Source organism: Erpetoichthys calabaricus, chromosome 10 (assembly GCF_900747795.2).
Source record: "Erpetoichthys calabaricus chromosome 10, fErpCal1.3, whole genome shotgun sequence".
Classification (NCBI taxonomy): Eukaryota; Metazoa; Chordata; class Cladistia; order Polypteriformes; family Polypteridae; genus Erpetoichthys; species Erpetoichthys calabaricus.
Genome location: NC_041403.2, coordinates 141,239,284 through 141,252,500, shown reverse-complemented (window position 1 = coordinate 141,252,500; position 13,217 = coordinate 141,239,284). Strand labels below are relative to the sequence as shown.

Sequence of the window (13,217 nt, the reverse complement as noted above, 5' to 3'; positions counted from 1 at the left end):
TTCCGCTAAATGTAAAGGTGAAGGGCTGGCGCTGTACATTAATAAATCCTGGTGTACAGCTACAAACATTATTGGAACATACTGCTCCCCCGACTTGGAATATCTGGCAGTGAAATGCAGACCATTCAAGATGGTAAGAGAGTTCTCCTCCATCCTGATAGTAGCTGTTTATATCCCACAGCGAGCTAACGCTAAATTAGCATTGGAAGAGCTGTACTGCCTGATTAGCAGACAAATGAATCCCAATCCAGACGCGGCACTTGTTTTGAACACAGGCACGCAACAGGGTTGTGTGCTCAGCCCAGCACTCTTCACATTATTTATGCACGATTGCTCTGCCATCCATGCCACAAATATGGTTGTGAAGTTTGCGGATGATACGACCGTGGTGGGTCTCATATCAGGCAATGATGAAACTCACTACAGAGAGGAGATACAACACCTAGCACTATGATGCTCAGCCAACAACCTCATCTTGAACACCAGCAAGCCCAAAGAGGTCATTGTGGACTATAGGAGGTCCAGACGAACAGAACATGCTCCTATATTCATACATGAGGAGGCTGTAATGTGTGTGGACAATATCAAATTCTTGGGTATCCACATCACATCGGATCTGACCCAGTCTTTGAACACATCTCACCTGGTAAAGAAGGCCCAACGAAGGCTTTTCTTTCTCAGCAAGATGAGAACGTGCTGGATTCTCCTCTCAGTTGCTCACAAACCTCTACAGATCCGCTATAGAAAGCATTCTCTGTCACAGTATGACAGTGTGGTACGGCAGCTGCACAGCACAGGACAGGATAGGTAGGACTTGGCACGGGTGGTGAGAACAGCACAGGGGATTGTGGGAAGTCCTCTCCTAGACCTGGACTCTGTATATGCTGGAAGGGTGCAGAAGAGAGCCAAATGTATAGCTGAGGATCTCACCCATCCGGGAAAAGGACTGTTTGTACCACTGCCTGGGAAAGCGGTACAGAAACATAAAAACACGTACCAGCAGACTGAAAGACAGCTTTTTCCCCTGCTGATACACACACATACATCTACCCCTAACCTGCCCCCCTGTAGACATAGACATGCACACGCACTTTCCCTTGTAATCAAACGCACACACTTGTATTCCTCCCCTGCAGACCCATGCACACAGATCACTGGTCTCTGCAGGCATACTACCTCAGGAAAAGTAGTCTGGCTGCTGTCTTTTATACTTATTATGTTTATTTTATTATACATAGTGTATTGACTATCTATCTCTGCTTTTAACCCCTTCCGAAATGCCACTCCTGTGTTTGGTCATGATAATTGTTTAAAAAAATCTTCCATAAAAGTGCGCAACATAAATACTGTAATAACCAATCTTAATGCACATAGAAAATCTAGGCAATACGGCATAAACGCCAATAATTTAATTAAAGTTACTACTTTAGATGAACAATGTATTAAAACTGTAAAAACAGATCATAGATTAAACAAAAAATACACACAGAGCGGCGCTAATAAAAATAACTTAATTCCTGTTCCCTATATCAATAACGCACATAGTATTCATCTCTGCTCCTCCGAAACATTGAATATGGCACTATTAAATATTAGAGCTTTAACTAACAAGACGTTTTTTATCAACGACATTATTAGTGAAAAAAAAAATAGATTTTATTGCACTAAGTGAGACGTGGCTTAGCTCAGATGGCGCAGCTGTTTTAATCGAATCTGCGCCTCCGGATTACAGTTTTACTCGTGCTGATCGCCAAGGAAAGAGAGGTGGAGGGCTAGCAAACATTTACTCTAGCAGGTTAAAATGTAAAAATATCAGTTTTGGTAAGTTCAAGTCTTTTGAGTATCTCGCCATTGTTATTCAGGGAGATTCTCACGTTCTAGTATTATCCGTGTATAGACCTCCTAAATTCAATGCGTCTTTCTTTGAGGAATTCTCTGACTTGATGTCAATCTTAATTACGAACTATGACGCACTCTTAATAGTCGGCGACTTTAATTTTCATGTAGATAATCAATGTGACCAAAAAGTAAAAGAATTTATGAACCTCCTGGACTCTTTTGATTTGAGACAGCTCGTTAATCAGCCTACACATAAAGCAGGTCATACGTTAGACTTAGTAATTACTAAAGGACTAAAAGTTGATATAAAGCAGGTCATTGATACGGGTCTTTCAGACCATTTTCTTCTACTTTTTAATATAGAAATAATGATAGAAAACACTCATGAGAAGCATATTGTTAAAAAACGCTTCTTTGACTCATCAGCAACTTTAAAACTTACAAACATTCTAACCAATCAGTCCGTTTATAGTGCCAACTATAATAGCGAGGAGAATGTAAATAGTAAGGTGGAAAGATTTAATACTAAAGTGAGGGCTGCTGTTGACATAGTTGCACCTGAAAAGACAGTTAAAAAATCTTCTAGCATTGTTATACCTTGGAAGACCCAAAGAGTGTCTGATTTAAAGAGAACATGCCGTAGAGCTGAGCGTAAATGGAGGAAGACTAAACTAACTATTGACTATGAGATATTAAAAGTTAAAATAACAGAATACAATAACACAGTCCGTCTTGAGAGGCGCTGCTATTTCTCTAAGATTATAAATAACAATGCTAGTAATCCCAGAGTCTTATTTTCGACAATTGATCACCTGTTAAACCCAGGTAACTCAAAGGAATGCCTCCTAAGTACTTCCAGTAAAACCTGTGAGGCTATCGCTGTATTTTTCAATCAAAAAATTAATGATATTAGAAATAACATAGTATATCGCCCCAACACTAAGGATCCCCCGAAACCCCAGTACTCCATAATAAATAAATTAGAGTCTTTCACTAGGATAGATTTACCTGATTTACATAAAATAATTTCTCAAATGAAACCATCCACCTGTGCCCTTGACCCAATACCAACAAATTTTTTCAAAGAAGTATCGGGTGTGCTTAGTGATAATGTTCTTGACATAGTAAATTCGTCATTAGATACGGGGGTCTTCCCAGACTGTCTTAAGACTGCGGTAGTTAAACCCCTACTTAAGAAAAATAATCTCGACCCCTCTGCTCTTGAAAATTATAGACCCATCTCTAACCTGCCTTTCTTAAGTAAAATTCTAGAGAAGGCAGTCATTATGCAGTTAAATGAGCACCTCAATAAACATGCTATTCTTGATAAATTTCAGTCAGGTTTTAGAACAAATCACAGCACAGAAACTGCACTCGTTAAAGTAGTAAATGACTTGCGGGTAAATGCAGACAGAGGCCATTTATCTGTTCTCATCCTCTTAGATTTGAGTGCCGCATTTGACACTATTGATCATAATATTCTTAAGAATCGCCTTAGTCAATGGGTGGGCCTCTCTGGCAGTGTCTTAAACTGGTTTGAATCCTACCTGGCAGGGAGAAAATTCTTTGTTAGTTGTGGTAATTATAACTCAAAGACACATGATATTCTATATGGTGTTCCACAAGGCTCTATCCTGGGTCCGCTGCTCTTCTCAATCTACATGCTTCCATTAGGTCAGATTATCTCGGGACATAACGTGAGCTACCACAGCTATGCTGATGACACACAGCTGTATTTATCAATAGCACCTGATGACCCCAAATCTCTTGATTCGCTAACACAATGTCTAACCTGTATCTCAGAATGCATGAATAGTAACTTTCTCAAATTAAATAAAGAAAAAACCGAAATCTTAGTGATTGGCAATAATGGATACAATGAGGCTATTAGAAATAAACTGGATGCATTAGGATTAAAAGTCAAATCGGAGGTAAAAAGCTTAGGGGTAACCGTTGATTGTAATCTGAATTTTAAATCGCATATTAATAAAATCACTAGGACAGCATTTTTTCACCTAAGGAACATAGCAAAAGTTAGACCTCTTATATCATCGAAAGATGCAGAGAAATTAGTTCATGCGTTTGTCTTTAGTCGGCTAGATTACTGTAATGCACTCCTCTCAGGACTACCCAAAAAAAGACATCAATCGTTTGCAGTTAGTGCAGAATGCAGCTGCTAGAATCCTTACCAGGAAAAGAAAATCCGAACACATTTCTCCAGTTTTGATGTCACTACACTGGTTACCTGTGTCATTCAGAATTGACTTTAAAATTCTGCTTATGGTTTATAAAGCTTTAAATAATCTCGCCCCGTCTTATATATCGGAATGTCTGACACCTTATATTCCAAATCGCAACCTCAGATCCTCAACTGAGTGTCTCCTTAAAATTCCAAGAGCAAAACTTAAAAGAAGTGGTGAGGCGGCCTTCTGCTGTTATGCACCTAAAATCTGGAATAGCCTGCCAGTAGGAATTCGCCAGGCTAATACAGTGGAGCACTTTAAAAAACTACTGAAAACACATTACTTTAACATGGCCTTCTCATAACTTCACTGTAATTTAATCCTGACACTCTGTATATCCAATTCATTATAATAACTATTCATTCAAAATTTGTACTAACCCCTACTCTCTCTTCTGTTTCCTTTTCCGGTGTCCTATTGGTGGTGGCTTGTGCCACCACCATCTACCCAAAGCACCATGATGTTCCAACAATGATGGATGGATTAAAAGCCAGAAGTCTGTATAACCATCAGCATCAAGTGACTCCGTGCGAACAATAACTACAAAGAGGACTATTTCATTTATGTTAGGTAGAATGCCCAAAGGGGACTGGGCGGTCTCGTGGCCTGGAACCCCTACAGATTTTATTTTTTTCTCCAGCCTTCTGGAGTTTTTTTTTGTTTTTTCTGTCCACCCTGGCCATCGGACCTTACTCCTTTTTATGTTAACTAAGGTTGTCTTATTTTAATTTCTTATTTGTCTTTTATTCTTCTTTTCTTCATTATGTAAAGCACTTTGAGCTACTTTTTGTATGAAAATGTGCTATATAAATAAAAAAAAAATAAAATAAAAAAAATATTGTGTATTTAAGTGTTCTGCCTTGAAGCAGAGTCCTACCAAAAAAAAATTTTGTTATGTGTATGCATAATGACAATAAAGAATTCTGTCTATCAGCCCTTGCACGTTCCTGCTGACAGCTGGGAATTGAAATCTTTACTCAGCAGTATTGTCAGTTTATTTTTTACACATGACAAGCAATTCCTCCAAACTTGTACGAAATGTGAACAAACATGCGGTTAGCTTACGCTTCTTATCATTTGCATTACAATCATCAAGATGACAGACTATTGTATCGAGAACCAATTTTCTAAATTCAGATGAGAGCGGGCCACTTTAATCTGACTGTCACTTGCTAATTTTGCTTTTCATTTTACAATTTTAGGAATACTTCATTTCAAATCCAAACTTACTGGATTTGCGTCTCAAAATCTAGTATCTGTGCCAATATGGGCAAGGTCTTTTACTTCTTAAACACCACAGTGAGCATTCTCCCATCCCCCACCTAATCCTTAAGCAAGCTGGATGCGGGAGATACTGTAAAATGGTGTGAAAAGACATTTCTTTCTGCAGGTTTCCAGATCTAAATCCCATTGAGCATGCATAGCATTCAACTGAACAGTACATTAGGCAGACTGCAAAGTTACTGACCAAGGATTAGCTTGTGTGTACAATAAATAAGTATTTGGAATGTGACCTGACAGCTGGAAACTAACTGGTATATCAATGGACAGTCAGGGCTTCATATAAAATATCATTCTGGGATGTGAAACAAGAGATTTCATTTTACCAATTTTTTTTTTTAAATGTATTTTTTCCTGCCAAATGAAAATATTGGAGTGCCAACAGATTGCAGACAGTTTTATAATCAAGTCATTATTTAAGTACATTCTATTAAAAGTGTTTTTTTTTTTAAACTTATCATTTTATTTAACTATTGTTTTCACTTACGTTTTTATCCTTTTTACTTCATTTATTATTTCATGTGCCTGTTTGATTAAAATATGCTGTTTAGCTTTTTCCTAAAAAATACTAAAAACATTTGCTGCCCCAGGAAAGAATTTTTTAACTGAAAATGTTGCTAATATTTAAAGTGAAAGTATATGCAAACAATATATGCTGTGATTCACAAAATTATTTTTATGTTCACTCAAGCTGCATTAGCCTGTGGTTTTTAAACGAGGGGTAGAACAGCACATGGAGCTAATGTACCATTACATATTTTATAAAACTGACCTGTATTTGCTGTGTACCCCAAACCAAGTGAATGAAATGGTAACATCAACATCTTTGATTTGCTCTATTCAATATGAAAGGCACTAACCTTGGATATGTAAATCACCATTGCCTTTATCAGAATAAACCATGACTTACAAATCGAGCAAGAAACACAAAAGTGTACTATGGAAACGCAGTTCACAAGAAACAAAATTTGACTGTTAAATCCAGCATTATAGGTTCATAAAATTTGGAAGATTTATAATTGAGATTATTTTCATGATGAAATGCAAGAATCCACCCTTTACATCTGGTGGCTTGAGAGCACAACACACAGAGTGTAAGTGGCAGGGTTCGTCCCATTAGTCCCAATAGGCAGTCCATCCCTGCAGTTAATATGAGGTGCATCTGTAAAACTATGACATTAAATTAATTGAATTTCATCCCCCCCCCCCCCCCCCCATTCCTACAGTCAGTTGGGGCCCCTAGACTGAAGATTAAATTGGCCTATTCATTATTCCACCCCTGACTGTATGACATTTTATAAGTAAATTGTTAAATTAATTTAAATAATAAACTATTAATAATTACAAATGAATGTAATATTACATAATATAGCTTTACTATGTAGCTAGCTTTACTTTCATGGAGACATCTGTGTCAATTTTTTGTGAGGAGAAGCGGGAAGAAAGAAAAGGATGGAAGCTCAGCAACCAATGAACAATACAACCCAGCATTATCAGCAAACCTGTAATGTAGGGAATTTAGTGTGTGATTGAATTTAATGACCATGGGAAAAAAATTACAATATAAATTCAATATATACACAAAGAATTAACACATTGCCACTAGGCTGTCCACGTGGTAAAATATATATAAATCATTAGAATCATAGTGACAGAACACACACAATGCACAGAAAGTGGTCAAAGTAACAACTCACAATACAAGAAACTCCCTCAGTATTTGCTCAGTACAACTTGGTTAAGATTGCCTGTGCTTTAACCAAATCATATAAAGTGATTAAATTTGGCACATGTAATTCAGTCCAACTGTGCATCAGGAATGCACATTACCGCTTTGTGTGCATGCTTCCAAAATGATGGAATTTTGGGCAAGCCCATTCATGTTACTAGGCTCCCAGGTGCAATCTTCTGGTGAAAGGGGTGCACATATGTTGATAGAACAAAGGGGCTCATGTCGAGCACAACCATGCTCAAAGTTCCTGCATCTTATTAAATATCCGGTGCTGAATATTTGGGCAATTGTTTTTGGCATCCAATGTGTACTTTATTGTTTGCTTAGCAACTAGTTAGGCCTTTTCTCATTTTATATACTGCTATTTCTCAGTATTCATAAACATCTACTAAAGTCAATACATATGGTCCATGGAAAAGTCTGGACAACCCTGGCCAAACTACATGTTTTGTTAACTTTTTGAAGAAAAAAAAAAAAAAAAAAGATAAACTAGAACAATGGCATTTTAACAAATATGTTAATGTACATTTACAATTTATTTAATAGACTAGAAGAGTAAAGACTAAAAGAATAAATTTGGCATTCATAAAGTTTGGGCACCATTTCGTTTGCAAGGTCTCAGAACTCTCAAAATCATTAATTTGGTCTGGCTTAGCTAATGATGCATTAATCTGGTGAAAAATTGCCATTAGGAATTGTAAGCCAATGAATATTCCAGAGTCTAATCAATTCTTTGACATTTCAAACACTGTGCAACACTCTCACAGGCTCTTCTATGCAACTGAAGAAAGGTCTAAAAATTGAACTAATTGATACCTAGAAAGCAGGAAACAAGAAGAAAACTAGCAGAGAGAATGGAACAGGAAGGCAAAGTGTAACCTCCATAAGACTTTAAAGGATCTGCAGGCAGCTATGGCAGAAAAACAGAGTGGCAGTTAAATGCTCTATCATGTACTGTTACTAACACATATATGGCCTTCATGGAAATGCCATCAGAAGAAAGCCTTGCCTGGGCGTAAGTAAGTAACAATATCTGCAAAAGGCAAAGGGCATTTTGAAACTAAGTGCTACGAACAAAGGAAGTTAAAGACACATTCTTTGGCCACATCCACAAAAGGTTTGTTTGGAGAAAAAAGGAGCAGCATGAAGAAAAGAACTGGCTGCATGTGTGGCAGCCAGTGGCATAGGAAATATTGTGTAAATACAGGGAAGAATGAAGAGCACTAAATATCAACAAATCCTAAAGGAGAACGTCTGACTGTCAGTCAGGAAACCAAAGCTAAAAAAAAAAAAAAAAATGGATAGCTTTTACAACAAGAAAATCATCCAACACACACTTGAAATCTACTATGACATACCTCAAAAACACAAGGTGTTGGAAAATTTCTTGCAGTTCCTGGACTTGGTCATAATTGAAAATCTGTGAGTAGATCGGAAACGTGCAATGCATGCATCATAGCCCAAGAGTAAGTTGGAAGTGAAAACATAGGGTTGATGGAGCAAAATGTACACTCCTCACTACATGTCTTTTCCACTTTCCACAAAATCCTCTATAAAGACTTTCTGTCTCTAAATCTCACCAATTACCTCTCCAATGACAGTTGTCATATTCCTTAAATGTACCATTTCTTCTTGCAACAATAAAATTAGATCCTACACTGCAAAGATTTTGTTCATGGCCCAAGGAACTATCCCAGGGACAAGTTTCCACTATAACAAACTTAATAAAGGTTTACATACCAAAAAGAGTGCTATAAGAGCTAGCTAGAACACAGTATGAAAAAACAGGATAATGGAAAAACTTTTGCAAAGTTAGAACTACAATTTTCTTTTAGCGGCTTTTCAGTGTGCGGGTTCTGATAAAGCTAACATGTTTAAACAAATTTGTGTGCCATGACATACTGCGTTGACTACAATGAAGATATTTTGCAGTACAGGGAAAAACAAAGGTAGAATACTTTCAGAAGTGTACAAGGTGGAGACTGAAAACTAGAAATACTGAGGTTTGTCAGATTTTTTATTTCAACGAACAGTTGGTTATTCAGCTTGCCCAAGTATTTTATTGAATAAAAAGGGTTTACTATTGATACAGATTTCCCACTTTATTAAAATTCTGTTAGACTTTAATTCATTAATCAGTTTTGACATGATCTGCAATATATGAAAAGGACTATTATTTACATATGCCATATTCCAATTCCCACTTAACAGACCTTTGGACACTCATTCTACAGTAACCTAGCAAACTATTAAAATACTTCATTTTAGTCCAACTTGACTGCAACTAAAATGTTAGAATAGTAGAAATCAAACCTCAGTTCTGTAGGCCAGCTGCAATTTACCGTCCTGTCCTTGTTTAAAAAACTCCAGGAATGGATCAGATTTACCAAAGAGATCCTGGAAAAGAGATTACAAAGTAAGTGAATGCAATTACCCACTGATGACAAATAAAATGGCATCAACATGTTTTGTGTTACCCAAATGAAATGATGTATCTGGACTGGAATGACAAGTGTGTAAATGTGACCTTTAATCAATGTAATATCCCAGTAGTTTACACACTGCTTCTATGGCTATACATTAACAAGCAGACACTGAAACACAAACATCACTAAGCAAATTAACTACATTTCAGTCTTGTGTCCTTATTTAAATACATAAAGACAAGACCAAAAGAAAAAAAAAAACAAAAAAAAACAAACATTCATACTACATCGTACCTTTTTATCTAAATTTCTAGCTTCCACTTCGAGTACTACACATCGGTTATCATTAATTTCTTCTGCAGTAATCTGTAACAAAACCAAGACTAAGTTTACAAGGAAAGCTGTCACAATATATAGATGTACTCACAAAACACTGTACATCTTATGTTTAATGCACAAATGTGTTCACTGGAAATGGCACAGACATGAAACAGCATGGTATTGGCAATAATGTCTGAATTTTTGAAGGCTGACAACACAGACTACAAAACTTCACATCTGAGGAAGGCACCTGGAAAAGTCAGGGGTTGAGAAACTTGCATCAAACCCTGAAGCAGAAAGAGCTTTCTTCTCCTTTGGTCAGCATGAGAAGTGGTCAGAAACCCTATACCGAAGAGGACAGCATTTTATGTAAAACCAGCAATGCAGCATCATAGACTAAAAAACAGAAACTGGCAACAGGTATATCCCACAGCCTTCCCTTCCAACTCTGGTACCAATTAAACTTCACATACTGTTATCATTCCTTTCCCTGCAGGTTTTCCTTTCTTCAGTTCCAGGGGCCTGATTAGTTTCCTGCTGGAAACCACCTAGAGTTTTTTTTGGGGGGAAAAAAAAAAAAAAAAGATCAATCACAGAGAACATTATACTAACATCATTTTATACTTTCCATAAAACACAGTGAATATAAAAAGGCAAGGACTGAAACTAGATGGACACTTAGACTGTGTGACAGCATGTACAGTAGATATGTAGCAATTTTTTATTTTTATGGTCAAATCCAATGTCCAAGTTCTCTGACATAAAATTGTCTGACTATAAATTGGCTTGCCAATGTCAAATATATTTAAAAACATATATTTGTACCAGGCTGGGTTTCCAGAAAGCATTGCGACACTAAAAATATGTAAATTCCACCTTAACACTGACTATTAATTTACATGTGTTTCTCAGACCCCAACATATCTAAAGCAGTCCTTCAAATCTTTATAAATCTATGTGTTTCCCAGCCCACTCACTCGCCAAGTGCTTCTTAAAACAGGGTTCCTCTTACGTCAACCTTAGTCATAGGCAGACTCGTCAAACAGAATACATTAAACTTGCACAATGACAGCTCATTGAGTATTCAGAATACTAACATTTATGCTTAAGATTATATAATTTTCATGATGAAATACATTAAATCATTTCTAGTGTTACATTTTACAGCTAAAGTTGAGTTCATCAAATAATTTGTACAGTTAATTACCAATTTATAAGTTGATGATATTTCTATGTTCTTTAAAAGTTATGAATGGTTAGTTTTCATAGGTTGCAGCTAGCTTACTATCAGATATTTTCTCTGCTACAATTGGTTACGTGGAGAAGCAAGTACAACAAAAATGGAAGGACAGGAACTGGGGATGTATGCATGGACAGAGAGAATGGATACAGTAAACAAAGCTTATCCAGAAGAATATCCATTGTATTCTGTACATATATGTCCGCTCACTACCTTACGAGCCTAACACATGATACTTAAACCAGTGAGTTGTAACTTATAGGACTTTTTATGGCTATTGTGTTAAAGTAGCCCTAGAGCACCTATATCTTCAGCTGAGCCAATTTGATAGTCTATCAAAAGAAATGACAAGTTTGATTGTGGACATGGTTGGTGACTGCAGGATATCGGTTTGTCTTCTTGCGAAACACTTTCAGCTACATTCTTTGTATGAAACTGGGCCACAGGGCAGTATTCCAACATGGTAATGGCCCCAAACACACCTCCAAGACGACCACTGCCTTGCTAAAGAAACCGAGGGTAAAGGTGCTGGACTAGCCAAGCATGTCTCCAGACCTAAATCCTATTGAGCATATGTGGGGCATCCTCAAACAGAAGGTGGAGGAGCGCAAGGTTTCTAACATCCACCAACTCCGTGATGTTGTCATGGAGGAGTGGAAGAGGATTCCAGTGGCAACCTGTGAAGCTCTAGTAAACTCCATGCCCAAGAAAGTTAAGGCAGTGCTGGAAAATAATGGTGGCCACCCAAAATAGTGACACTTTGGGCACAATTTGGACATTTTTCACTTTGGGATGTACTCACTTTTGTTGGCAGCAGCGGTTTAGACATTAATGGGTGTGTGTTGAGTTATTTTGTGGGGACAGCAAATTTACACTCTTATACAAGCTGTACACTGACTACTTTACATTGTATCAAAGTGTCATATCTTCAGTGTTGTCCCATGAAAAGATATAAAATATTTACAAACATGTGAGGGGTGTACTCACTTTTGTGAGATACTATACATGCATCATAATAATGCTCATTAATTGTTAAGATTCATTGATTTTGGAAAAAAATGCAGCCCTGGTCAGGATAGTGACATCATACAAGCATTCATATGCCATAAACTATTAATTTGTAACGTAATTTCTAAACTATTCAAATGTGTAATGCTCTTAAGCAGATCAGATCGTGCCGCAAAGTGTGAGGTGCAGCAAACATGCATGAAAGATCTGGTCATATGCAACTCAAACTAGTTAGCGCAGATAGAGCAAGGATATCCCTATCCGGCACAGCAGCTACAGTTCTATAATGTCACACTAGCCTCACAACGCAACAAAAAAACATCCATCCATCCATCCATTTTCCAACCCGCTGAATCTGAACACAGGGTCACGGGGGTCTGCTGGAGCCAATCCCGGCCAACACAGGGCACAAGGCAGGAACCAATCCCGGGCAGGGTGCCAACCCACCGCAGGACACACACAAACACACCCACACACCAAGCACACACTAGGGCCAATTTAGAATCGCCAATCCACCTAACCTGCATGTCTTTGGACTGTGGGAGGAAACCCACGCAGACACGGGGAGAACATGCAAACTCCACGCAGGGAGGACCCGGGAAGCGAACCCAGGTCCCCAGGTCTCCCAACTGCGAGGCAGCAGCGCTACCCACTGCGCCACCGTGCCGCCCCAACAAAAAAAAAAAACATTCAGGGAAAAATTCAGTAAACAAGTTCAATGGCAAACCCAGCAAACTCACTGCGAAAAATGCTTTGTCAAATTTCACCAATTAACACGGGGCATCAGACCTGATCCCAGCATATTAGTGACACAGAAGGAATAGTAACAAAACCCCTATGTCCTGTTGATATTGAATGCACTGTTTTAAAGCGTATTGCTAAATGAAAATAAACTGCTTAAATAAAAGTTTGGTAGAGTCCATCATCCTGCATTAATTGCTCTATATAAGCCACTTTCTTAACTTGCCGAGATTTACTGAACCCTACCTTTCTATATTAAGCTTTAAAATATAAAATCACTTAGCTCAGAAGTGAGGTATTTTTGTGTTTTCACAAACTTCTTTTACTAAACCTTGCTTCCAATATAAGTAGATGGGATCAGTAGTAAAATTATACTTGCACAAGCA

The 13,217-nt window shown here is 37.7% G+C and overlaps 1 protein-coding gene across 2 annotated transcripts in view; it reads right to left on the bottom strand.

Annotated features, from left to right (window-relative positions):
* Positions 1 to 13,217, bottom strand: part of cpne1 (copine I) — a 62,847-nt gene that overhangs the window by 29,016 nt on the left and 20,614 nt on the right. For both annotated transcript variants that reach the window (XM_028812003.2, XM_028812002.2), the window contains exons 4-6: positions 10,316 to 10,390; positions 9,816 to 9,887; positions 9,409 to 9,492 (exon numbers count right to left, since the gene is read on the bottom strand). In XM_028812003.2, the coding sequence (XP_028667836.2) occupies positions 9,409 to 9,492; positions 9,816 to 9,887; positions 10,316 to 10,390 (231 nt within the window). The remainder of the gene's footprint in view (positions 1 to 9,408; positions 9,493 to 9,815; positions 9,888 to 10,315; positions 10,391 to 13,217) is intronic.